We start from the raw sequence: 26,737 nt of genomic DNA, 5'->3' as shown, positions 1-26,737 counted from the left end.
CATATCATAATGCGCCACACTATGAAGGCTTTTACTGCATCGACAAATATCTGAGATATCTTAACCTTCAATCTAAACGACCTCATATCACTTGAACAAACTAATTGGCCCATTAGAATAATATCTTCTTGAGTCCATAGGGGCCTCAAAGTGCCTAGAGTAGTGGATAGGTGAGGGTCAGGGGCACTCGGTATAGAAGGCTGGGATGATAAACTTATGGAGGAATTTGGAGAGGTAGGAGCTATAGTAGTAGGAGCGGGTTGATTGGCACTATTATCAAGGGTCTCTAGATCAATCACCAGGGAAATACCCACCCAAGCTTTCTTCTTCTTCTTCTTCTTCATTTCTTGCATAGTTTCAAGTCTAGTAATGTCAACAGTAAAGGTAGGGGTGTACTCAAAATCTTTCTTCTTATAAAATAAAAACTTAGCACAAAGGCACAACTTATTGATTAGGCCTAGAAAGCCAACGATGTCTGCTATTTTTGGGTCCGACGAGCAATGTTCGGTGTAATGATCATAGCAATATTGAGCCTCTCCTTTATTATAATTGTGCCTACCAATATTTCTCAATGGTGTTCAAGAATTATTTCATTCTTAAGAAGGTAAGAGATTAGCACACAAAGCTTAACCAATATCGGGCCTCTAATTTTATATCATCTTTTCAAGTTGGGATTCCTGGGGTGAGCCATGACGGTGTTCCCTCACTAAGTAGAGGGTTTAACCAACCCTAAGGTCATCGATATTTTTCTATGTATGGGTGGCAAAGTAATGATGTGTATCAACCATATCACCATAAATCAAATATATGAATGCCCCATCACACTTGACATTCAGACCCCTAACTTTCGCAACATCTTGAGTTTCTTGAAATTTACCCTTATTTATTTTGTCAGGCAACAACTTCCCATAAGCTTCATAAAATTCACGAACCCAGTTCTCAACATAAGGTTTCAAAGGTTGGGTAAACTGCTCAAACCCATGGTACCAGATGACGTCTAACACCTTAAGGTTTTTTCCTTCCAAATCTTTAGTCCTCAACTTTTGTTCTTCAATTATTGTACATTTTCTGGCCACTTTGAAGTAATTGAGTAAATGATGATCTCCCTGAGGATGAGGGTTGGTTGTAACATGGGGAGTTTGTTCAACTCTTTTTTTGGATGTGAAAGTTCTAAATTCTTGAGTGACTCGTGAATAGAAGTGGTGTGCACTCTTTCGAGGTTATGATATGATCCTTTCAGAGTTAGATCTATGCTATGAGATTTGCTCCTCGGTAATCGAAGCTTTGTTATTTCCCTTTTCTATCCTTTTTCTCTTCTGAACTATTCTTTTCGGTTGTGATTGCCCCAAAAATTTAACTTCTTTTGTGATCTTTGACGTAGGAGGAGAAGGGGAGCAAGATTATTTTTGTCTACAAGTGCTTATTTCTAGGCATATCTGTGAATAAGATAAGCAATGCACTGAGCCAAGGTTAGCAAAAACAAAAATAACAATTTTCAGGAATACATCACCAAACAACCTTGCGCAGATCACCAAAGAGTTTGGGGATGCATTATCCCATCATCGAATAAAATAGTTGGTTTTAGCAAATATGACAAAGAAAAGTTAGGTTATGGTGGTACGATGAAGATTTTAGCGATACTCCCCAAGCATAGATGAGCTACTATGGCATCACCAAACTATCACCTTGATTAGCTAAATCCACTGTAACTTTCAGTGATAAGGCGAATAATTCGGCAATCTGCCACAAGGTTCGGCGTATCACCAAAGTTCTCCACCTTATCATCGAAGGTCATCTTCCCCAACCATTCCAACTTTTTGGGATTTTTAAGCTATTTTTATGGTAACTTCCGTTCAAAAACACCATGGATACTCAGACTTCTCTAGGTTTCAAAACCAAGCAATAATTTTGATAATTTTGCCCTTAAGAATGATGTCACCAAATGTATCCTCGGGCAAAATCATCTAATTTCATGCATAATCCACTAAACCTAACAAAATTAAACCTAAAAGCATAAAATTCCACCCCAAATACTAGACATCGATACACAAAACCCACAAATTTTAAAACCAAAAATTCAAACCATTCAATTATACCATTAAAATATATTGAACAAGGAACATGAGTACATATCATGAACAACACATAACCATAATTATGATTAGTAAAACATAATTTAAAGAAAGAATCAAAATATAACCTTCAAATCTAAAGATGAAAACTAGCTTAGAAGAGATGATAAAGTGGTGATGTACAAATTTTGGTGATTGTATGACAGTGACAGTGTTGTAAACACGATGATAAGAAATGGTGGTTGTGCGATGAGATTTTTTTTTCGTGTGTAGGCTAAGTGATAGAAGAGAGGAAAATAAGAATATAAAAATATTACAAGGAACCTAAGATTCAAAAGTTGAAAAGTCAAGCGTCAAACTGTAATTTTTAATTCAATCAAGTTGGGCGATAGAACCCTTGCATCCCTGAAGTGACAGGGGATGCACCAAACTCTCCTAAGTATTACTAATTGTAACAGTTTCCTCCCCTTGGATTTTCATTTAGGCAAATAAGTTCGACGATGGGTATCTCCATCACCAATGTTCTCGACGATCTCCTGATTATTAAAAGAGCATCACCCTTTTCTACAGTTCCATACCCTTGGACGATCAATTTTGGCGATGCGCCGATGAGTTTGGCGAATCGCCAAAGCCTCTTCCTCAGAGATTTGCATATGATCTTCCATATTTTTCTACTCCAACTTATTTTATGATATGTTTTCTATATTCCAACTCTATCACACACCTGCTCCATGCAACACACGTCATTCAAAAATAACAAAAAAGTAAAACCTGAATTCCCTACCAAGAGGTGCCTTGGTGTCGTTATAGCATGGCATTATTCCTCATTAATCAAACATCTTTGAAATGGAAGGCCTCCACTTTAACAACTCTGGGACCCCCAATATAGAAGTGTTTCAATCATTTACTATTCATTGTGAACCTTTTTTTCTCATAGTCTTCCAACTAAATTGCACCACCAAGATATATATTTACCATTGTGAATGGACCCGACCATTTGGACTTGGGTTTTTTGGTAAAGACTTTCAATCTTGAATTGAAAAGCAACACTTTATCTCTCGCTTAAAACTCTCTCTTTAATATCTCGACATCATGACATCTTTTCATTCGCTCTTTGTATCGAATGGACCTCTCATATGCCCAAATACAAAATTCCTCCAACTCTTAGATTTGGTTCATTCTAGACTTAGAAGCATCATCTTAATCTATGTTAAGTTTCTATAAAGCCCAAAGAGCTCGATGTTATAACTCAGTCGGTAGGTGATAAGCCTTTATAAAAATAATTTGATAGGGAGACATATCAATTAGCATTTTAAAAATTATTTTTTAAGCTCAAAAAGTGTCATCCAATTGCCTAGCCCAATTAGTATGTCCCACATTCATGGTTTTCTCTAAGATTGCTTTGATTTCTTGCTTTTAAACTTCCACTTAGCCACTTAATTGAAGGTGGTATGGTCTAGCAACTTTATGCTTCACCCCATACCTTTCGAGCAACAGACCAGACACTCTATTATAAAAATAAAAGTCTCCATCACAAAGACTTACTCAAAGAGTCCTGAACCTTGTAAATATGTTTTTTCTCAAGAAAAATGTGATGCTCTTGCTCTCACTATTTGGAAAAGCAATTACTTCCACCACTTTGATACATATCAACGGCTACTAGTATATACTTGTTCCTATATGAGATCACAAATGGTCCTATAAAATTGATGCCCCATACATCAAACAATTCCCTCTTGAGATTGAGCTTCAAGGGTATCTCATGCCTTCTTGCATTTGGCATTAAACACAAGAATCAACCAAGTCATGAGCATCTTTATGTAGCAAATGCCAATAAAAATCACTTTGAAGAACTTTGGTTGTTATTCTTACACCGCAACGGTGACCACCAAATTGGGATGAGTGCCAAGCCTCAAGAATAGGCTGCATTTCCAACTACATCACATAGCTATGAATAACTTTATCCATCCACTCCCTAAATAGATAGGTGTAATACCCCGTATTTCTCAAGCTTAACTTAACTCTTAGTTCATGAGTTATCTGATATAAAAAATTTTAAATACTCAGTATTTTTTCAGTTTAGAATCTGTCATTGTGTAGGAAATTGAATTAGCTTTCCAACAATATAAAATTTGCCTAAATCCGATAACCGAATAAGAAGTTATGGCTATTTTAAGTTTCAGTCATTAAACACCGTTATTCAGGCCAGTAGCGCATCGCGAAGTATATCAAAATGATAATTTTCAGTTTCCAGCGAGGTACCACGATATCGGCATGTCGCGCCACCAGCTAATTTCTCAATTGTCAAAATACAGTGTTGCTCCGCGATATTGGCGCGTCGTGCCAAGGACCCAATCCATAATTTTCAATTTCCAGTAAAGCAACATGATTGTATCACGTCACGCCAAGCTTCCTGGTGCCATCCAGTATTGCAACGCGATTCCACCGCATCGCGCCACCAGCCACATTCCCAGTTGTAATTTTCCAGTGGCTTGGCGCGATAGTGGCGCGTCGCGCTAGGTGCCCAAATCAAAAAGTTTGCAGTAACGATTTTAAATCATTCCCAGGGGTAATTAAGTATTTTTATCATGACCTAAGTCAACCTTTAACACGTAAATTAACCCAAATTAACCTAATTACATCATTATTATATATTTTTTCCAAATCAAAGGCATTCTCTCTCAAGAAAATAAACCATAACTTCTAGAATCAAGATCAAAACTTAAGAATATCTTCAAGCACCTTCAAGAATTAACTTTCCAGAGTATGTTAGGTGTTCATCTATGGGTCTCTTTCACCCATAGAGTCCAAAAATCCATTTTTAAAACTTTAAGAGTTATGATTTATGATTTATGATTTCCATGCTTGGAATTGAATGTATTCATGATTATGATAGTAATTGGGATCCAATGCATGTTTAATTATAAGTTTCCATGAAATTAAGATAGTTATGTGGTGAATTATATGAATTGCATGCTTAACCCTTGAATTTGAAATTGAATGTTGTATTCATGATTAAATGTGTTGACCATCATCATGTGAAATACTCCATGCTCCCCAAGTGTTTGCTAAAATGCCTATGTAAAGTAGATGGTGGAATCTTGACATGTCATTATGTAGTCCCAATCATGTACAAGCTTATGCCCTACAAGTGTTTGATGAAATGTCTTTATGAAAGGATTATGGACTAGTGTACATTGTTGTGTATCTCAAGATCATCCTATGCTTTATTTTTCATGCTATCGAGTCCTGGGGGTATTTAATACCCAAAAATTTAGCTGTTTACCTAGAGCCAGTGTCAGTTACAGAATAGTCTCAGTTCTGTCACGATCAGTAGTACTCTCAGTTAGTTACAAAACTCATTAGAACTCAGTTGGTTACATAACTCAGAAAAATTCAGTAAACTCAGTATCATTTCAGTCTAGTTCAGTATACTCAGTTCAATGTCTTTCAGTTAGGAGTAGGATTCAGCACCGAGTGAACCCAAGGATGGGGGCTCACCTGCCAGAAGGTGGTGTGATCCTTAGAAGCAATCCTTGCGTTTCAGAGCTACGTAGCTAGCATAGGTTGAGACATTAAATCTACCAGTTGAGGGTTGATGAGGTGTTTTAACTTGTCAGATGAGGGTTCCACCACTCTCATTAGCATACCTGCCAGATGAGGGTAACTCTTTAGTGTCTTTACCCGTGGTACGGTACTTACACCCTTCCAACTGGGGTCACAAGTTGGACCCCAATTCAGTTATCTTATTTAGGGCATGTCGGTTAGATGATTACCTCCCACAGTCTTAGTTTCAGTCTTCAGAATAGAACTCAGTTCAGTTCTACAGCATCAGGACTGTCAGATATAATCAACTGATATCAGTAACTTCAGATATCAGTTACTCAGTATCAAAACTCAGGACTTAACTTCAGATAAGCTTAGTTACAATATTTATTTATATGCACAGTAGCGCATACTCAATATTACAGTAGTATCAGTTATCCATGTACTCTCATGTTCAGTTACTCTATATCATGCAGTCAGTTATTGTTCATACATATGAACCCTTGGATTCAGTCTTACCCCATCTAGCATACCAGTACATTCCACGTACTGAAACATACTCTTTTTTTGCGCTATGATGTCTTATATCATAGGTTCGGACGCTCAGATTCCTGACCGTGCATAGATAGATCCAGATTCAGCCAGTAGTAGATTTAACAGTGAGTCCTCATTATTTGAGAATATTCTTTCATTTCATTATTACAGTAGACTCAGTATTTCAGTAGATGGAGTTAGTTGGGGGATTGTCTCATCAACTCTACTTTCAAACAGTTTCAGTTAGAGGTTTTTCAGACTAGTTTTCAGATAGTGTTCAATTTTACAGATTGTTATTTCAGTTGATATACTTTATTAGTATTTACAGATTTTGAACCTTATGACATTTCAACTTATTTTTCCATATTTATTACGGTATCATAGTTCAGTGCTCACAACAGATATTAGTCATGGATTAACTTGTGGTTCTTCGGGGTCGTAAGCACCGTGAGCGTTCAGAGTATAGACTCGGGGCATTACAATAGGGTTCATCCTAATAATACTTTTTCATATCATGGAGGAACTATTTTAGGGTAGTGATTCAAACCATCAGGTAGTAGATCATAAACCATATAATTCGCATAATCTGCATACCAAGGTTCTACACCCCTCTTCAAGAGCCATGACAAGCTCATCAAAAATGATTCATCAATATCAATTTAGCCCAACTTTACATTATTTGACTCAAGCCATGATAAGTGGTCCGCAACTTGATTTTTGCATCTTTTTCGATCTTTGACTTCAAAGTTAAACTCTTGAAGTAGTAAGATCCACCGAATCAACCATGGCTTAGTCTTTTTTTAACTGTCAAATATCGAAGAGTGGCATAGTCGGTATGCATAATAACCTTCGTTCCCAATAAATAAACATGAAATTTTTAAAAATATAAAACTACAGCAAACAAATCTCGCTCCATAATCGTATAATTTCTTTGTACATCATTCAAGGACTTTCTAACATAATAGATCGAATAAAAAAGCTTATTTTTATTTGACCTAGAACCGCACCCAACGCCAAACCACTTGCATCACACATTGCTTCAAAAGAGTGTGGCCAAATTGGGGCCACTATGATGAGAGCTGATTCAAGCTTTTCTTTGAGGCAATTGAAGGCTCTCACACAATCTTCATCAAAGTCAAATTTCTCTCATCTCCAATTCCACATGCTTGCGCCCCTCCAATTCTTTTTGGATATTTCCATTCTCCTCAAGAGTAAAGTCTTCAAAAGTCTTGAACGTGTCATCGACCTTGTTCAGACGTTGGCCGAAGAACTCCATTGCTTGCCTTGTCATGTCAACCCTTATAATCCACTCTATTCCAATTGTGACGTCTTTTGACACCTCTTTTCATTCATCATTTATTGCCTCAATAGTTGAAAATAAATGGGATGTTAGTGCTTCGGTTAGTGTAGGGTCTGACAGTGCTTCTTGTGATTCTTTCTTCCTTTTGGTGCTTCTTCCTAGCGTCCCGTCTGACCTTGGTGGTAGTAGCAACGTTAATGTCTTCCTCGTTTGTCATTCCCCTAGTATTGACCTTAGCTCTGATACTATGTTGTCACGAACTTAGACTTACCGTGATACTTGACAACTGGCTCACAAATCTTTCATCATCTTGCAAACTCAAGTAAGCCTTTTAAAACTAGATTGCTAAGAAACTGCTAATTTGAAGACAAACACAAGAGAATCGCTAAAAAAGCTTTTTATATTGTTAAAAACTTACAAGATTTTACTTAATGCAGTTACAAATGAATGATCCTCTATTTATAATACTTTAGAAGCTAATGTGCAAATAATAATTATTATATAAAGTATTTGCATATTTATACATAAGTCACTTTTCTAGAATACTCTACCATGCAAGAAAATTTTAAGAATCTTCAATGCAAATGAAAGGAATTCTAAGGATCTTCCATAAAAATCTCCTTATATTTCTAGATAATTCCACTAAGAACTATTTTCCTTCTTACGTAAACCTTCTACATAGGCAACTTTGTGTCATGCGATGCTTATGTAGTATGATGACATGGAAGGTCATCGCACTTCTTCCCAAAAGATATAGTGAATATAAAATTGACTCTTAGTATGCGTTTGACTATGAAAATCAATTTTTTTGGAGTTGAAATTGTGTTTGATTATAAATATAAATTAAAAGTGTTTTTAAATTTTTGTGAGAAAGGTCACTTATTTTCACCAAGTTGTATTTAAAAATCTTATAACCAAACACTTTACTACTATATATTAGGGAGGATCCTTGAATTTGATAGTCCTCACATAGATTTGTTTTATCTATTTTATCCCAAATTAAAATTTCAATGACCTTACAAAATTTCACCCATTTTAGTAAATTTGAATAATTATATGGGCTTATATTAAATGACATACAAAAAGTGATGAGTCGTAAACAAGTGATAATGACACTATAGAAGATCTTTATCTAACCAAATTTAAATTAATTCAAAAAATTTGTTGTCTTCTTTTATGAAAAAATAGTAATAAAAGAGACCTAATTTATTTAGTCCTCACAAGTAATTTTTTGTCTATTTTATCCCTAATTTAAACTTTAATAAGATCATAAGAGTTCACCCATAGAAGGAACATCTACAAAATTATTTGTTGAATAGAATATTTTAATTAGTTAATTTGAAACTCTATCCGTCTTTATAAATTAACTTTATTGACGTGATCATATATTTATATTTATATTTATATTTATATACTACATATAAGAGAGAATAAAAGTTTTGGTAGTCCTCACATTAAAATTTATGATAAAAAAGTCTTACATGTGACATTATTTTTTCATAATTCTCCTTTTAAGATTTGCCACATGAACCTTTGTAATTGGATTAATTTTCTTTTGGTTTTATTATATTTTCATCTTAAAATATTTGTCACATTTCACTTTTGAAGATCAAATTATATAAACTTTAATCAATGTTTTAAGAAAAAATATTATTATATTGATATAATCATTACAATTTATGGTATTTGTTTTTCATATAATTTTGAATATCTAATTTTATTGAATCAATATAACAAAGTTTAGCTCTAAAGTTAGTCAAATTATCTTTTGAAAAATAAAACGATAAAATTTGAACAACTTTTGAAGACAATTTTTTTTTTACCACTAAAGCATAGAGGATCTTGAGATTCTAGTAGCTTTCGCATGGACGTTTTTGATATTTCAATATTTTGGTGAAATAAAATTATTGCACATGATAATTAATGGTATTTTTTAATTACATATTTTCGTTGTCGCCCTGATTCTTTATGTTAATACCATTTCACTTGGATTTTTATAATTGATTTTTTCTTGCCAAATGTTAGATTACTATTTGATTAGAACTAGGGGTGTACATAGGTCGGGTTAGTTCGGTTTTTATTAAAAAAAAATCAAACCAATCATGTCGGTTTATTAAAACTATAAACCAAATCAAACAAACATAAAATTGGTTTTTTCGATTTAGGTTTTAGTCGTTTTTTCCAGTTTTTTAGTTTTTTCCCTTTTTTTTTTTATAATCTTTAGTTTTTACAATTTATTGTGATCAAAGACTACATCAAATTTACAAATGTGCTAATGAAAAATCATAATTATGAAAAAATGAGAAGCGGAAAACTCTCTTGAAACTAAAAGTGAGATGAAAAGTGAAAAATTTAGGTTTTAAGTTTATATTAAATTTTGGATCATTTAATTAGCAATTAATGGACAAATATTACAACTTAAAGGCCCAGATCTAAATATATATCTACATCTACTTTCAAATTATTGAATTACTAAAACTAGTTGAAAAAGTATTTAAAAAGTAAATTATAATTAATATTTTATGTATAAAAAAATCTGAATATTATATATATATATATATATATATATATATATATATATATATATATATATTACGTCAGTTTGATTCGGGTTCCGTTTGACTTTTTTGTAGTCAACACCAAACCAAACCAAGAATGGTCGATTTTTTTTGCTAACGTCAAACCAATCAAACCAAACCATAAGTCGTTTTTTTTTTGTCAATTTGGTTTGGTTCGTCGATTCAATTTGACTTGACGGTTTGGTCTGTACACCCCTAATTAGAACTCCTTTCATTTTAAATCAACAATATTTAAGTTAACTTTTCCTATGAAATTAAAGTTTACCATGATTTCAACTACAACCTCATAGTTCTTTGTGATATTATAGTATAACAAATAATATCTTGTATTTCTTATTTTTCGTAATGGACATGAAAAAGTATAAAGCAATAATTAAAATGGGACGAATAAGTTACTCTTGTAAAGACATGTAAAAAATAAATATAATAAGTAAATAGACCGAATGAAGCAAGCTATTAATGTAGTTTAATTATCATTTAATATCCTTATATATTCTTATTAAATTAATTCATATAAAGGCTTTGATTTGAGGTTATAATTATTATAATTATAATATAAACTTGAAAGCATTGACTTTTTTTCAATGATTTTATAAGATAAAAAAAATGTAATTATCAAAAGTCATTGCCACTAAAATTGTGAGGAAAATTAAAACTCAATAAATATCAACATAAATTTATTTTTAGCTATAACTAAGAAAATAAATACTTGCAAATTTTATAAAAATATCAATATTTTTTTCTATTTATGATTTCATCGAAGCGTAATTATTAGATATTTTAAATTATGTCATTATATAAAATATCAAATTACTTGTAGCTTTTTGATATATTCTAATTCTCTGGTAATATCTTCTTTATCATGAATAATATTTTTTTATTTAAAATTATCCAATTATGTGATTAAAAACTCTAATAATTATGAAAACTTATCAAGAAAACTCATTTAGTAGATCATTAGATATACTGATTATAAAGTAAAAAATAATATACGATATAAATTATTATTTTTATACTTTGAATTTAGCTCGGGCCTCATGAAAGTGATTTTTGAAATAAAGTGAAAACAAAAATTCAAAAACAAAAAACAAAAATCTTTATGGCCAAACGAGGGCATAATTTAGCCCATCCCTTTACCCACATTATTTTTTCAACTAAGGTAAATAATCTGACTCCAACTTTCCAAAACTGTGTTCTTTTAACCCCAATCATTTCTGTATACCTCTTCTACCCTGCTGTCATTTTCCCCCTTTTTCCTCGAAAACCTTTGCAAAATTGCATTTCTGACCACCCCCTTACCCCTCCACCCACTATCACTCCAACCCCTCTACTCTCTTCCTGAGAGAGGGCCAAACCCTAAAAACTCCCGCCACCCCCATTAAACCCCCTCTCTCAGTGTGAGTTCCATTACTGTTTTTCTCTGTTCCCTTGTTGCTCTGCTCAGTTCAACTCATTTTGCATGTCTCTAATTCACCAGATTCAACCGCTTTTCTCCTCAATACGAATTACTGATGCCTTTACTTTGAAGGTTTTATCCACTCTTCCAAGATGAATGATCAAAAGGTACTCAAAAACCCTACATTTTTGTGTCTGGTTTTTCAGCACGTTTGCAGGGTTTTCCAAAATTTATGCCTTTTCAGTACCAAGTTTTTATTTTTTATTTTTGGAAAACTTCTGTTTGATGGATTTTGAGAAAATTGAATAGCTAGGAGAATGATGTTACTTCTCAGAAGGAAGAAAAAAAAGATAAGTTTTTTTCTGATTTTTTATTATATCCAACTCAAGCACTCTGTGAGGTTTCATCTACACCAGCCTTTGTGGGCTTCCTTGTGAGTTGTAGCAGGCTGTCCAATGGATTAATTAGGTGCACACTATCTGGCTAGGGCAACACTCTACCCAAATAATAAAAAGATAAAAATGAGATGGGGAAGATTTAATGGAAAAGCTTGTTTTTGTGACCTGGGTTCTGTATGGTAGCTTCATGGTGGGAAATTTTGTAAAAAGTTAGGGTGGACTGGTTTACGCCACTCATCTGCTTGTGGGCGATAGCAGGCTGCCCAGTGGATTAGTTGAGGTGCGTCAAGTTGGTTTGGACGCCATTATCGTAAAAAAAGGGGAAAAACGAAAAATAAAAGCAAAAAGAGAAGCAAAAGATTCAATGATGTGTTTTTGCAACCTGGGTTCTCTATTGATATGGTAACTCCGTCGTGTTAGAGAAATGATGAACTTTTTTAAAAAGCTAGTTGAAGTAAATGGTGCATTTGCAGTCATCTGGCATCTACTTCTGCGAAGAACCAGTTAACCTCTAACACTAGATATAAAGTAGAGGTCTTTTTTTCTAAGTAGACATTGTTTGATAGATGAGTTATGATCTTTGCCATTCTTTGAGTTGCAATGTTGAGCTTGAAATGAACTTTCAGTGAAGTTGAGAGAACTGTTACCATGTGTACTAATCTCGTATTGAATGTAGTGGTCCATTCCGGAGTAGTAGAATTTTCTTTTATGATGGAGTATTATTTGAAATGATAAATCTTGTGGTCCCAATCATTGTCCCTGTGGTAGCATTTATTTTCTTAAATCCACTCAGCATAAGAAGTATGTAATTCTGAAAGTCTTTTTTGTTTAAGCATTTCAACTATTCTTACTTAAGGAAAGTTAATTATTGAGTTCCTTAAAAACGTAATGTGATGCTGCCTAAACAACTCTCCTATTTTACCTCGTTTTGTGTATTTCTCAATCTTGTTTGGATTTCTAATTATTGGAAAGCAGTTCAGAACAAATCACCAGGCAATATAATTAGAGGTGCTCCACATCTTCTCCTAAACATGTACATTTAAAGCACTCGTCAACATATATAATCCATATTTTCCTCATGTTCTCTGCCTCGGAAACAGCCCCTTGCAGAAATGCGAGGTGAGGCTGCTTACAATAGATCCTTGTGGTCGTGGCCTTCCCCGGACCTTGCGCATAGGCGGGAGCTTAGGAAGAGGGGCCTTGGAGTGACTGGTAAAGTTGTTGCCATGTGACCAAGAGGTCACGAGTTCAGGCCTTGGAAAGAGCCCCTTGCAAAAAATGCAAGGTGAGGCTGCGTACAATAGATCCTTGTGGTCGGGCTCTTCCCCAGACCCTGCGTATAGCGGGAGCTTAGTGCACCGGGCTGCCCTTTATTTTTTTGCTCCGCTGTCAAAATTGCCCCTTTTAACTGTCAGCCAAGCAAGAAAGCACGCTTGCCTAGGTGCACTATGAATCCAGACGCACACACGCGGTAAAATTAAGTCCTCTCTCGCCAAAAGCTATGGCAGTATTATTTTGCAGAAAATACACCCATCACTTCTTGACCCACCTCCATGAATCGTCGTCAGCGAGTGCGGTATTTTGTTTGTAGAGCATTTTCATCAACCTCTGGAATTCATCCATCTCCCGATTTTGTAAATTCCTTTTGTATCTCACGTCCCAGTGATCTCCCCCTCTAGTTCCACCTGATTTTTTTGATAAGGAAAGGATAATATCAGAAAGAAAAGCCACCTAAATTTGTTGCACCATCATCTTTTTCTGGTGCAAAATTCTAAATAAGTTGGGGAAGGCCATCCTCAGTGTGCTCTATCTGCACCACCTTTTATCCGGAAAACTTACTCTACCTCCATTTGCTTACACCATAAGTAACTAAGCTGCCGAAATCTTCACAATCCTTTATTGTATTCCCCCGAAGGTTGTGATGCATGCACGCCAAGCCAAGATAAGGAGTTCAAAAGCTTTGGATCAAGTCAATAGCTCTTGAACTCCTTATCTTAGCTTGGCATGCATGCATCAGGTTGCATTCATAGGTCAGTTAAAAAAAACAATACAGTTTTAAAAAAAGACTGCATTCGTAGAATAATGCTATGTTTCAAGTCCTCTGTTCTCCCTCTACAACTCCATGTTCTCCTGTTATCATCTCCCTTGATAAATCTGTTCCTTAATCTCGAATCTCCATGACCACTGTAGTGCCTTGCTGAAGCTCTAAGGTCTTTAACTCCAAGTCCCACAAGAAATTACTTTGGAGCCTTTCTGACTTCTCTGTCGATGTGTTAATTTGTGATACATTCTTGCAAGGACGTGATGCCAACCTCCGCCCAAAAGTGAAAACGGGAAAAGGAAAGCAAAGTATACAAGTTCATGTGAAAGCTTCTTTCTCTCATTATTATTGATGGTTCTCCACGGTGGTGGTCTCATCACTAGGCTCACCAACCAACTTGGACTTCTTTTTATTATTCCTTCCGAATAGCCCAAAAAGGACATATTCCTAGTCATGACTCATGAGTTCCCTATTGAATCAGTACATGGGTTTTTTGGTTTCATTAGGAAGAAAACTATAGTGGGTTGCTTGTTTGGTCTCTGTATGAGTTTTATACCATTTTGTACTGTCTTGCTACCTTATCAGTTAACTTTTACCTCATTAGAGAAAAAAAAGGACAATATGTCCACCTATGACATAAGCTATCTTTGGGTGGGTTGGACAATTCAATAAAATCCTTGAGAACAGTAAGTGTGCGCAGGCAGAGAATTCCATGCGGGAATTTGATTAGCCACGCTGGGATGAAGAAAGTCGTCCAGAGCTGAGTAATATGAAAGAACAAGGCTTCTGTTAATTAGAGGAGAGGAGAACATGTGTGCACCTTTCCGGTAAAGTTACATTGCAAGTACTCACTACTCATTAGCTTATGTCTCAATAAAGAACGAAGTTCATAATGCAAAATAAACTCAAGATCTTGCATTGGTAATATAGATGATAATGAGCAGGTTTTCTGCTGGCGTATAGACAATGGACATAACCAACCAATCTTATTATATTTTAGATGAACTTAATGGTTGTTCTGTTCTGTAAGATGGAGATTTTCTTTTTTATTATTCAATTTCGTTTATGATTTTAGGTGACAAACTTTTAATGTATTGGATAAATAACTCTGAGCAAATCTTCTACAATTTGATCAATACTTCATTAGTTCATTGTACATTATGACAATTAGGCTTGTTTAAAAACGTTGAAATTTGGGTAGCAGGGAAAATCTTTGTTCTAGATACGAGCATATGTTTTTTTGTTTTTTAGTTTTTGTTTTGTCTGGAGAAATTAGGATGTGAACAATGTAGAAAGGCATTTCTCGTTTTTGACATAAACTATTAAGACTGGATTGCAAAATTGTTATGTCCATTCCATATTTCTCCATTTCTCCTTTCGCTTTTTCATGTCCAATTTGTTGGTAGATTAGTTGACAATTAATTCCTTGATTCTGAAAATTCTTCAACTGCCAATGCAATGTCTCTCTCAAAATCAACAACTTCCCAATTTCGACAATATTTCCAACTTAAAGTTCTTTTGAAGCTATACGTGTGTGATCAGATTGTGTTAGTAGTTTCTGTCTTCTGTCCCTTTTTTTTGGTTGTTGTGGGAATCCACGGGTTTGTTTACTAGTTACTGATTTGACATTTCTCAGATGCTTTTAGAACATCTTCTTTAAACTAGCAAATTTATGTTTTGGTTGTGTTGCTTCTTGCATCTGTTCTGTGGTTGTGTATTTGGTTTACCTACTACTTTTTTTCAACTCTTTTTGTCATCAGGTGTTGATCTTTGGGTCATTTACTGAAGATGAGATTAAATCTCTGCAAAGCCAGCCAACAACTGATGTAGGGATCACATTTGGTTCGTTGGATTCTGCAACTTTAAAATCTGTGGGCATTTTTGGCACAACGTTGACACAGTTTGATCATTCTAGGAATCTTCAGCCATCAGAGCTTGCACATAGAGATAATGTCACTGAGGGTCATAGAAATACAGGGAAACCCATAAAGTTGGCCGGCAAAACTATAAAAGAATATGGTAGTTCTAGTTTTACAAGTCCTGCTTACAATAGGAGTTTGTTACATCCAGAAGTGAATACCAGAAGTTCTTATGTTTCGTTCGAGAAATCAAGCTTGTTGCAGTGTGCAGCTGATAATGTGTCTGAATTGTCTAACAGCATTGAAGCTGTTAATTTAGCTAATCAACTTAAAAACTATAACTTGGTTAATGGTAAACATAATTCTTTGAAGGCAACAAATGGGTCTTCTGTGGTTTTTGGAAGTTTGTTACCTCGAGGGTTGGTCAACTTGGGGAACTTGTGCTTTCTTAATGCAACTCTTCAGGCTCTTCTCTCATGCTCTTCTTTTGTTCATCTCCTGCAAGAACTAAAAACACGTGATATATCGGAGGTATGGTGATAACCTACTTTTTTTTTCTATGACCTAAACAACCTTAAATTTCAAATTTTGGTTTTGCTTATTACAGGCTGGGTATCCAACTTTGCATGCCTTTGTTCAGTTCATCTCTGAATTCGGTATATTCATTGATTCAAGCATGAAGAAAACGGAAACAGTAGTTCCAGAAATTGGGCTGCCTTTTCGACCTTTAATGTTTGAATCTGTCCTAAAAAACTTTACCCCGGATGTCGCAGACAGCTTGACAGGCCGACCTAGGTATGTTACTGACAGCATATAAGCGATATCTTGTTTCTCACTTGTCTATTCTTTTGTGTTCTGAGCAACGTCAAAGACTTTCCTGTTTTTGTCACTAGTATCAAAGATTCTTAGGTGTCATAGTCAATATTTTTTAAAATGCATCATTTTGATAGATTCCAGTCATTGTCAATCACCAACTAATGTAGCTATACATGCTGACACAACTTTTACATGCTGACACAACTTTAACATGCTGACATAACTATGGGAGAGTCCACAATCTACTTGATCTACTATAGTCTTGTTTTACTGGCTTTACTTTTTTGTTTTTTTACTTCCTCTTGACATTTATCAGTCAAAAAATATTTTTTAATTCTGTTTTAGCAGTCTACAAAAACAAACAACATTTATTATCCCCCAAAGATTTCTGTTTTGTATTTTCATTTGGGTGAAGCGATGAATGTAGAACAATCATATGTGGGATGTTGGTCCATGGTGTCCTTTTTATGGATTTTGGCAGTTGGATCTCTCAATGAATGGAAAAGTGGTGTTTTGCTTTGGGTGTAACCACCAATTATGAGGCAAAAATTGGCGGAAAGGAGAAAAGAAAGAAGTAATCTGGAGTAATTGTCTGTGATAAATCCATACACCAGCCGTCGAATCACAAGTAACAGATGAATCAATCTAAAGTAGGGCACCGTACATGTGAAATTCTCTACCTTTTATGTTGCTGAGTTTTTTTGGACTAATTGTTTGGAAATGAGTTGTTTAAGAGGGTGAGAAGCAAATAAAATCATCTTTGAAGTCTATAGTGAAAAGATGCACACCAATCAGGGGCTGAGCCAGCATGATAGATACAGTTTTGGCAGAACCCAGTAACTTAGACTCAAACTGTGTTTGTGTTAAAAAATCATTTAATAATATGTAAAGATAATTTATCCAAAATCCGGTAAACAAAAAGAATTATGATTCAGAACCCATAAGCTAAAAACTCTGACTCCAATTAAAGTGAGTTTGGCTGGTAAAGATCATTTATCTTCTTGTTACATACTCGTGTGGTTTCACTGGCTTTCTTTTAAAAACTTAACTTTTGTGCAGAGTGCACTTAGAAAACAGATTCGATTAAAGATCTTACACCCTAAATGACCAGATACTCATTTCTAGTATAGTTCTTACCTATTTAGCTAGCTGTGGAATGATTTTTCTTGGCTGTATACATTCTTGTTTTTTCAATTATTCTCGTCTTTAAAGAACTCTATGCACATGCCCAACACTTTCCGCTCTTACAGTCATACCTTTTAGGTTTCCTCCTGCACTTTCCTTTACCACTTTAATATCTCATTCTGCTTCTTTTTCAAAGCGAACTTGTCTTTCTTCTCTTTGCCAACTGAAACTTATGTAAGTGCTATAATTACCTTCTTTTGGTCCTCCTAAAATCAAATTCTGTTTTTTTGGTTAAGTTGCGTACCACTTTTATGGCCTTCTATTTTTCTTGTCGTCCATTCTTTTCCTTTTTGTATGGACTGAAGGTGATTGATGTAATTATTCTCTTGCCCTCTAAACTGGGACTGTTTTATCTGTCACAAGAAATTGGGAATTGTAGATGTTCAAATGAGTTTCTTATAATTAAATTGCACCTAGCAACTACCATTTGAAGAGAAGTTTGATTGACACACAAATTTGATGGAAGTGGTGCCCCTGTGTAATTCTCTCTTTATGTTTGGTTTTATTTGTGTGTCTGTCTGTAAATCCTGTTTTTCATCTTCTAAGTGTTATGGTGGATTTGCTACTTACAGGCAGGAGGATGCCCAGGAGTTCCTCAGTTTTCTCATGCATCAGATGCATGATGAATTGCTAAGATTAGAGGGCCAAGTACCAAATGGTACTGGGAGAAACTCCTCTCTGGTTTCATCAACAGATGATGAGGAAGAGGATGATGATTGGGAGACTGTTGGCCGAAGGAATAGGACTGCAGTTACTAGAACACAGAGCTTTGTTCCATCAAAATTAAGTGAAATTTTTGGAGGCCAATTGAAGAGTGTAGTGAAGGCTAAAGGTAAACTGAATGCATGACATTGGATAGGGATGCCTTTATATTTGCGTAGTTAAATCAGGATATTGTTTGGATCTATCTTGATCCATCACTACCTTGTATGCTTGTATTAACTACCGCGCATCTCGCTACTTTAGAATAAAAGGCAGAATAAGAAAGAAAACATGAAGAGTAAAACCTAAGGTTTAATTGCTCAACTGAGTAGAGAACCTAGGTTTTTGACCATTACAATAGGGAAGATGAAATGATCTAAAGAAATGGGAGTTCGGAATGTAGCACTCTGGCAAACTATGTTTTGAACAGAATTGGTGGAAGGTTTGTAGGTGCTCATCTAACTCTTCAACAAGATAAATGTTTTCAGTTAACCCTTGCAGTGTTCTGGATCTACCATTGGGCCTTCTTTTGCAAGTACTTGTTTCTTTTTCTTACACTGATTTATTGACAATTTCATTAGCCAGGCGCTTTAGGAATTATAATATATATTTGGAAAGCAAAGTTGGAATTATTTAATTTTTCACCCGGGGTTGTTTTAAGGTGCTTGTTAGTTGGTACTTGAGAAAATGAATACTGAGCTTAACCCCAAAAGCTAGCAAATGAGGTAGGATTGTGCTAGACCATATAAGGAGACAACAACCCTTTCCCTCAATCAACGTAAGTTAATACCCTTTCCGCCACCTTTGTTTGGATATATGAAGCTTGTACAAAATAACATAGGAGCTCAACAATGGGTGATCAAGAACTGGGATGGGTCTGACTCAAATACTATGTTAAGAAAATGGACCTTGAACCTAATTCAACTCCAAAAGTTAGATCATAAGATGTGGATTGCGCAAAAACATATAAGTAGACAATAGCTTATTCCCTCAACAAATGTGGGATAACTTAGCAGTACCTTCGAATTGTGATAATTCTCTCTTTCAAACTGAAGCACTTGGAGTTAAGAAGGGGAGGTAGTTTTTTCTTTTTGTACTTTTCTGATTTTCAGATTTTAAGTGGTTATCTTGCTAACAGAGCATCTTTATTTTCAAGAATGTTCTGAAACGTACAAGAATCAATTACATGTACTTTACTAGATCCATGTCGCTCTTTGTTTATGCACTAAAAGATTTCAGTAGTATAAAAAAGGTAGTCCAAATGTTTAGGATGATTAATCAAAGGGAGGAGTGTTGGAAAAGGACAATGTAATACTGAAGCAGTTTGGTAGGTTATTCAAAGGTATTTAGCGTCTTCAACCACTGAAGTGAATCAGGTATTTGGTATTCCAGAGAATATTGATTGGTACTTTGGATTTGTAGAATCTGGACTTTTAATTGTCTTCTATTGTATTACTCCATGTCGAGAGGAGGGCTATCTTTGTGCCTGTGGCAGTAAGGGCATTTGCTCTTTATCTATCTAATAAATCTATACTAACTTAGGTATTATAGAGACTACACAGAAACTCACTGACATAAATTGGAAGAAGTTGTGTCAGCTGAAGCTGAGATCCTTCACATGGTTACATTCACTTATTTGGGCCAGCTGAGTACAAGGATATTCTGTAATAGTCATCTTAAACTTTGGCTTGTATTTCCTTTTTCTCACTACGCTGGGTAATGGATAACATAAAAGGATTAGGCAAACTTGAACCTGCTAAGAATTTGAATTTGTAAAGGCTTAGCTAGCCTTCATCAATTGGTCGAATTAAATGGATGATGTCATTGAGCTGCTATGTTTCTTATTCTCTTTTGCTCATATAGGTTGTTTCCTGTTGGTACTCTCTTATCCATTTGTCTAATAGCTCGTTTTGATTGGTTTAAAAAGGCAACAAAGCCTCGGCAACAGTACAACCATTTCTTCTGCTCCACCTGAACATTTATCCAGAGCCTATTTGCTCAATAGAAGACGCACTTCGGATGTTTTCTGCACCAGAGGCACTCGAAGGATATCGAGCTTCCACAGCTGGGAAGGTACTGTATTATGTTAAGTGAATTTTTGTACCAGTAGATGATTAAGTATAAAGTATGTAGTCATTCCGTGGGATACACCCATTTTAATACACAAGATTATCACACTCTGGGATATACTTTCTTTCACCTAAACAAAGTAAAAGAAGAAAATTAATGTATTTTCTTCTGACAAAGAAAACACAGTAGTGCTTACTATTTCTGGAAGAGGTCAACTAGAGAATTATGCTTAAAATTAATGAGACTTCTTGGCCAATTTCACATTACTGGTAAAAAAAAATTATGCTTAAAGTTACTATTCTCTAAAAAAAAATGCTTTTCGATGGTTAATCTTGCAAATATTTTAGAGAACCCTTCATGACTCTCTCAATCATATTTCAGGCTGAGGTTGTCAGTGCCAGCAAGTCTGTTAAGATTCTGGAGCTTTCTGATATAATGGTGTTGCATTTAATGCGCTTTAGCTACGGAAGTGAAGGGAGTACCAAGTTGCACAAACCCGTGCACTTTCCTTTGGAGCTTGTGTTTGGACGTGAATTTCTCGACTCTCCTTCTGAGGTGAGATTATCTCCCTCTTCTTACAAATGTGGCCCTGCTAGTTCCAATGTTTACATGCTGCCCTGAAAATCCGATTCTTCACTGAGATTGTCATGTTAATCTTGCACTCTGATCACAACAGATTTGATTTGGCTACATCCAAGTTATGTTGATTTTGATAAATTACTTGGTTTTATTCTCTAGTAAGTTCACTTTCACCATTGAAAGGTATGCTCGAAAGCTTCTGATTAAGCTTCTAAAGGTGGTCATTCCGTTTGTGCTACGAATAGTAGTTTGGACTTGTTCCTTCTTGTGTGGTGATGTGGATAAGATTGGAACATTCTGTATGGTAAGGATCATTGAGGTTGAAAGTTAAGCAATCAGGTACTGTGGCCTATTTTTTTTTTTTTGATAAACCATGGTGTCCGAGCCAGCTTGTGCGCACTTCGACCAATACCTCGGGATACCTGCCAGTGCCACCTCCCACCAACAATTAGTATCAGGTAACTCTGTCCATCAAGGCTAGAACAGATGGGAAGAAATCACCTAGTGTTTTGTCTTTGCTGGGAATTGAACCCGAGACCTTATGCTCAATCCACTACTAAGCCACACCCTTGGTTCTACTATGACCTATTGGTTAGGCTCCTTTTCTGTAGTTTCCTATAAATATCTGTGGTGTCCAAACATGTTTATGATTGTATACACCTTGCTATGTGAATGTACCTGCAATTGAAAATCTGTTCTGTAGATAACTGTATAATATTGGTCTGAGATTAGATTAAATGGAGCGCTATGGTCAGCTCTCCAACTTCCTTGGGACTAAGGCATTGTTGTTGTAGATAACTGTATGTCTGTATCAGAAATGTATCAACCTAAACCTTGTGCCTAAAGATTATATCAAGTAATGCATATACTTCCATTTAATTGCTACAGGGTAGAAGGTATGAACTTGTTGCGACGATCACTCATCATGGAAGGGACCCTTCAAAGGGTCATTACACTGCTGATGCCCGCCATCCAAGTGGGAAGTGGCTGCGTTATGATGATGTGTCTGTCACAGCCATTCCCACAAGCAAAGTGCTGCATGATCAAGCGTACGTTCTCTTCTACAAACAGTTGTAACTTGTATGGTACTTTCAAGTTGCACTAATTGGCCGACAACGAAAAGAGATTAGGGAATATGTTCTTGTACATGTTTAAGAAAGTTCATAGATAACAGATGCAAATATAGGAGCAAAAGATGTAGAGGAGAACCTTGTTAATCAGTCACAACTCAGAAGAGTAATTTTGTATTCGAGTAGATGTTTGAAAAGAGGTAGAGGTAGTAGAGTTCGAAATTCCCCCACCCATGAGCACCCCATTTTTTCACCCAGTTTTTACAGGATTGAAGATTGTATCCTATGTTATTAAGGTGAATTAAGCAGGAAAAAACCCGAAAAATTTATTGATTTTATTTAATCATTGGAAACAGTGAGATCAAAAAGAAAAAAAGAGATCGTCTTGTGTTGGTTTTTGAGTTATTAATGTCATACTAATTATGCTATAATTTGTTTATGACGTGTGCCTTGACGAGATCGAAAGCTATAAAATTGGACTCAATGAAATTGTGTACATGAGAAGTAAATTCTGGAAAAAAAGGAACAACTACCTGTGTACGGTGTTTACATTAAATCTATAAATTGGACTCGATGAAATTGTGTACATGAGAAGTACATTCTGGAAAAAAAGGAACAACTACCTGTGTACGGTGTTTACATTAAATCAATAAATGCATGATATATTTTTGCGTATCGTCTCTATTGGTTAACAACGAATCATGATATGTTAACATGATTGGGTGCAATAAGTTATTTCTGTGAATTCTGTGTTCCCTGCAGTTTGTTGTAGATTGCTCTTTGTTTTGTTTGATAATGGAAAGGCTAGTTCTTCTCAATCCCTAAACTCAAATGCATTTTGCAGGTCAACTGCTAATGTTGCAATTTCTTTTTAGTTTTGTGTCAAATTTTTCAAGGTATCTTTACTTTTACACGTAAAAGATTTGAAAAGAAAATATTGAAACTTATGCAACTTGTGAAGGGTTTTATCGACACACAAACTAATATATAACACTAGATTGCACAAATAAGGTTTTAGCAATGAAAACGATTATGAGTAGTCTTTTCTTTTCCAAGAAAACAACAATTAGGAACAGAGAATGTATATCAAAGAAAGGTTTAACGGTTGGAATCATATTATATATTTTGATAATTAGTATATGTGATTTGATCTACTGATTTCAAAGCATAGGATAAAATCTCAAGTTCTCTAAAAAGTAAAAGGCTATCTTGAGCAATTGCAATAATCAGGTTTGTTTTGGGAATTTCATATCATGACTTTACCTTTTTTAAAAACAAAAATTGATCCACAAGTGCAATAATCAGGTTTGTTTTGGGAATTTCATATCATGACTTTACCTTTTTTAAATACAAAAATTGATCCACAAGTTCATATTTGTAAAAGATCTCATCATTTTAAATTTTGCAAAAAGATCATACTCGGTGGGAAGAGATTGTACGCATCATGTGAAAGAATTATATTAAATTACTAGTGTACGTACCCGCGCGATGCGCGAATAATATCAAATTTTAATTTTTTTAAAAATCACTTCATATTAGAATGTCATGTTAAATCATATTATCTTAAAAATTCAATTATACAAAAGGCTAAAAGAAAAAATTATAGTTTGTCTACCTCCATCACCACCTTAAAAGTTCAACTATAAGAAAGGAAAAAAAAGAAAAAATCATAATTTGTCTACCTTCCTTCCCCCATAATTTCTTATTTAAAAACAAAAAATTCTACCCTCGCCCTGCACACACTTTCACCCCCTACTCACCCTCTCCTCAACTCATTACCCCCCCACCCCCCCACACCAAATCCTCTAATTAAATTTATACAAAACATATTAATCATGTAATTGTAAAAAAGAAATTATATTTCATATTTTTTTATTATATTATTCATAATATAAAGATATTAGATTGTTAATATTCCTTTATCCCACTTTCCTATCCTCATCTAATCAAATTTATATGAGTAACACAATCATGTAATTATAAAAAAAAATATGTTTCATATTTTTCTTTATTATATTATTTACAATTTAAAATTTTCAAATTGTCAGAAATAATTTTAATTTTTATTCTATTGTTCCTTTATCTCTTTCATTTAAAATTTATAGATAGTAATATATGTATTATTATTATACAAATACTTCAATATAATTTTAAAATTATTTCAAATTAGTCTCTTCACCTCCCCCCCCCCAAAAAAAATCCCCAAAAATAATTTTTTTTTTTTTTTTTTATTTATTTTTTTTTTTTTATTTTAATTTTAATCGAATTTTTTTTTTTTTTTTTTTTTGCATTATACGCATAAGCAATTGAGTTTCTTCTCTCTTATTTTAAAATATAAAAATTAGAATAGATAAGTTTTATCAGGCATAACAAAATAAATAAATATGGATTTGCATTAAAAATTATAATAGATTAGTTTTGTTATCTTAAAATTGTCAGTGGCTTCTTAATAGCTTGCCACTTGACTTAACCGCATTAATAATTGATAATGTGAATTTTATTTTTTCTCCATTTAATATACACTGTGAATTTGTTTCTTATGCATCCATCAATACTTTTAATAGTTGCTACTTTAGTATTAACTCTACCACTATTACCATTAATGCTTTTATAATGTATAAATTTTACAATACCATGAAATTAGTTAAATTTCTAGATAAAATTATTTATGTGAACTAAAATGGACTTAAAATAAATGATAAACTCAAAATAGGACAATAATTGAAGTTGCAACGCATTTATGAATTCTAACTTTTTATCTTGTAATCCATCAGTGAACTATAATAGATGAAATTTTTCTAGAAATATAATTTTAGTACTAATTTACATTAAACATACATTTTATTTTACTCTCTCAAAATACTTTTTTCTAACAATATACAAATGGAATTAACTTGATAGAATAAGAATCAAGAAATTTAATTAATACGAAACCCTAAATTGTAAGTCTAGCTACTTGATACTCACGAATGCATCCAATAACAACTTGAATAAATTTCTCTATTTTTAACAAAATTTTTTGATGCACCACTCGTCAATTTACCTCAACATTATAAAATATCATGTGACTTTTATCCTGCCAATTTTATGCACAATATGAAAGTAAAAAATAATATTTAAGATTATGTATAGTGATATTAGTCATTGCATAATATTTATAAAATTGGCTTCAAATTAATTATCATAACCACATTCTTTGTATAGTATAACATAACTTCAGACAAATTTAATATTTCAAGGCAAAAATAATTCGGATATTAAATATTGTTGATTGATTCATCACAACTTAATTTTTTTATGTTGGATACATCCATCATAAATCTCTTTTTTCATGCTTAATATTGGCAAGTAAATTCAAATGAAACACGTTTTCTGAATGATTGATTAATATAAAAAGTTTGTTATCCTAAATTCAAGCATATAAGCAATGACTTTATAGTCTAATAAAATAATTTCAAATAAATTACTTTCGTAATATAACATTTAACACTCACATAGCTATTCCTATTCCTGCAATGAAAATAGAAAAATATATTTATATAAGATTGTAATATGAATATATACAAATGAATTTTACATAGATATAAAAATAAAAATGATGATTGATGACCCTTCGAGCTCTTGAATTATAGAGTAGTCATCACAGTAGAACATGATTGTTGAATTTTTTTAAAATTTTTAGGAAAGAACAAAAAAAAAATATACCCGCCACAAAGTCGATATATCTGCCCCTTCTACATTCCATGCCATCCAACTCTTCTCTTTAATTTAAATTCTCTTATTTTTATCAATTGAGCACAAAGACATTAAACAAATGAGCATCTTTATTAATTATAATAGTCTTGTTTGCATGATTTTTTCCCCGTCTGCTTTATGCTATAACAATCTATTGCTTCCAAAGCTACCTTTTATGTCACTTTTGATGGCAAAGATGGAACATGTGGTTACATGAATAATGTGTGGGTCACCGACATTCACCATAAAATGCTTGGAGCTCTACAACAATGAAATCGATTGTAGTGCATGCATGTTATCAGGTAATGAAACATGCAGCAGGGTGGAAACGTACAGTATGTAGTTACAGTGGAGCAAAGCTAGTGGTGACTGACAATAGAGAAGGAAAAATGTAACAAATGAAAGCAATGAAGAGGGCATATGGAGCTATGTTTGACATGGCTAACCCACCAAGTGGACTGCTAAAATTAAGGATCCAAGTGAGTGATTATTGTGTCAACATCACCAAATGGGTACACCCCAAAAAGTCTATCATCCCTTCATATCAGAAGTCTGGAACTATTATTCAAACTAACGTTCGACTTCCTTGATGAACAATATAAGTAATTTCAAAACATAAAATAATTGACTACTAATTGGCCATCTCTAATTAGTTATATAAATGGAGATGACCTAATAAAGTTTATGTAATTCCTCAGTCGTTAATGTTATTTTGTTATTGTTTTAATTAAGAAAAACAAAAGAAACGAAAATTGTAGATACTCCATGTAATACCTTTCATAATCTTGAATAATTCCTGCAATCAAACGATACAAATTTTCAAAAAGGCAAAAGAATATATATGACAAAATAACA

At 34.1% G+C, this 26,737-nt stretch overlaps 1 protein-coding gene across 1 annotated transcript; it reads left to right on the top strand.

Moving 5' to 3' along the window:
* The first annotated feature begins 11,226 nt into the window (after nucleotides 1-11,226).
* LOC107847906 (ubiquitin carboxyl-terminal hydrolase 24) lies at nucleotides 11,227-22,548 on the top strand. Its single transcript, XM_016692504.2, has 7 exons — nucleotides 11,227-11,594; nucleotides 15,627-16,256; nucleotides 16,333-16,520; nucleotides 18,299-18,558; nucleotides 20,356-20,501; nucleotides 20,880-21,053; nucleotides 21,966-22,548. The coding sequence occupies exons 1-7, from the start codon at nucleotides 11,580-11,582 to the stop codon at nucleotides 22,152-22,154; spliced, it is 1,602 nt and encodes a 533-aa protein (XP_016547990.1). The 5' UTR covers nucleotides 11,227-11,579; the 3' UTR covers nucleotides 22,155-22,548.
* Nucleotides 22,549-26,737: the final 4,189 nt, after the last annotated feature.

This window comes from Capsicum annuum, chromosome 11 (assembly GCF_002878395.1).
Source record: "Capsicum annuum cultivar UCD-10X-F1 chromosome 11, UCD10Xv1.1, whole genome shotgun sequence".
NCBI classification, from domain to species: Eukaryota; Viridiplantae; Streptophyta; class Magnoliopsida; order Solanales; family Solanaceae; genus Capsicum; species Capsicum annuum.
This window is presented reverse-complemented; position numbering and strand designations above follow the sequence as displayed.

Excerpts from the sequence above, each read along its gene's own strand:
- LOC107847906 (XM_016692504.2), top strand. Across the intron at positions 16,257-16,332 it reads AAACACGTGATATATCGGAG|GCTGGGTATCCAACTTTGCA; the intron begins GTATGGTGATAA and ends TGCTTATTACAG. Across the intron at positions 20,502-20,879 it reads GAGCTTCCACAGCTGGGAAG|GCTGAGGTTGTCAGTGCCAG; the intron begins GTACTGTATTAT and ends ATCATATTTCAG.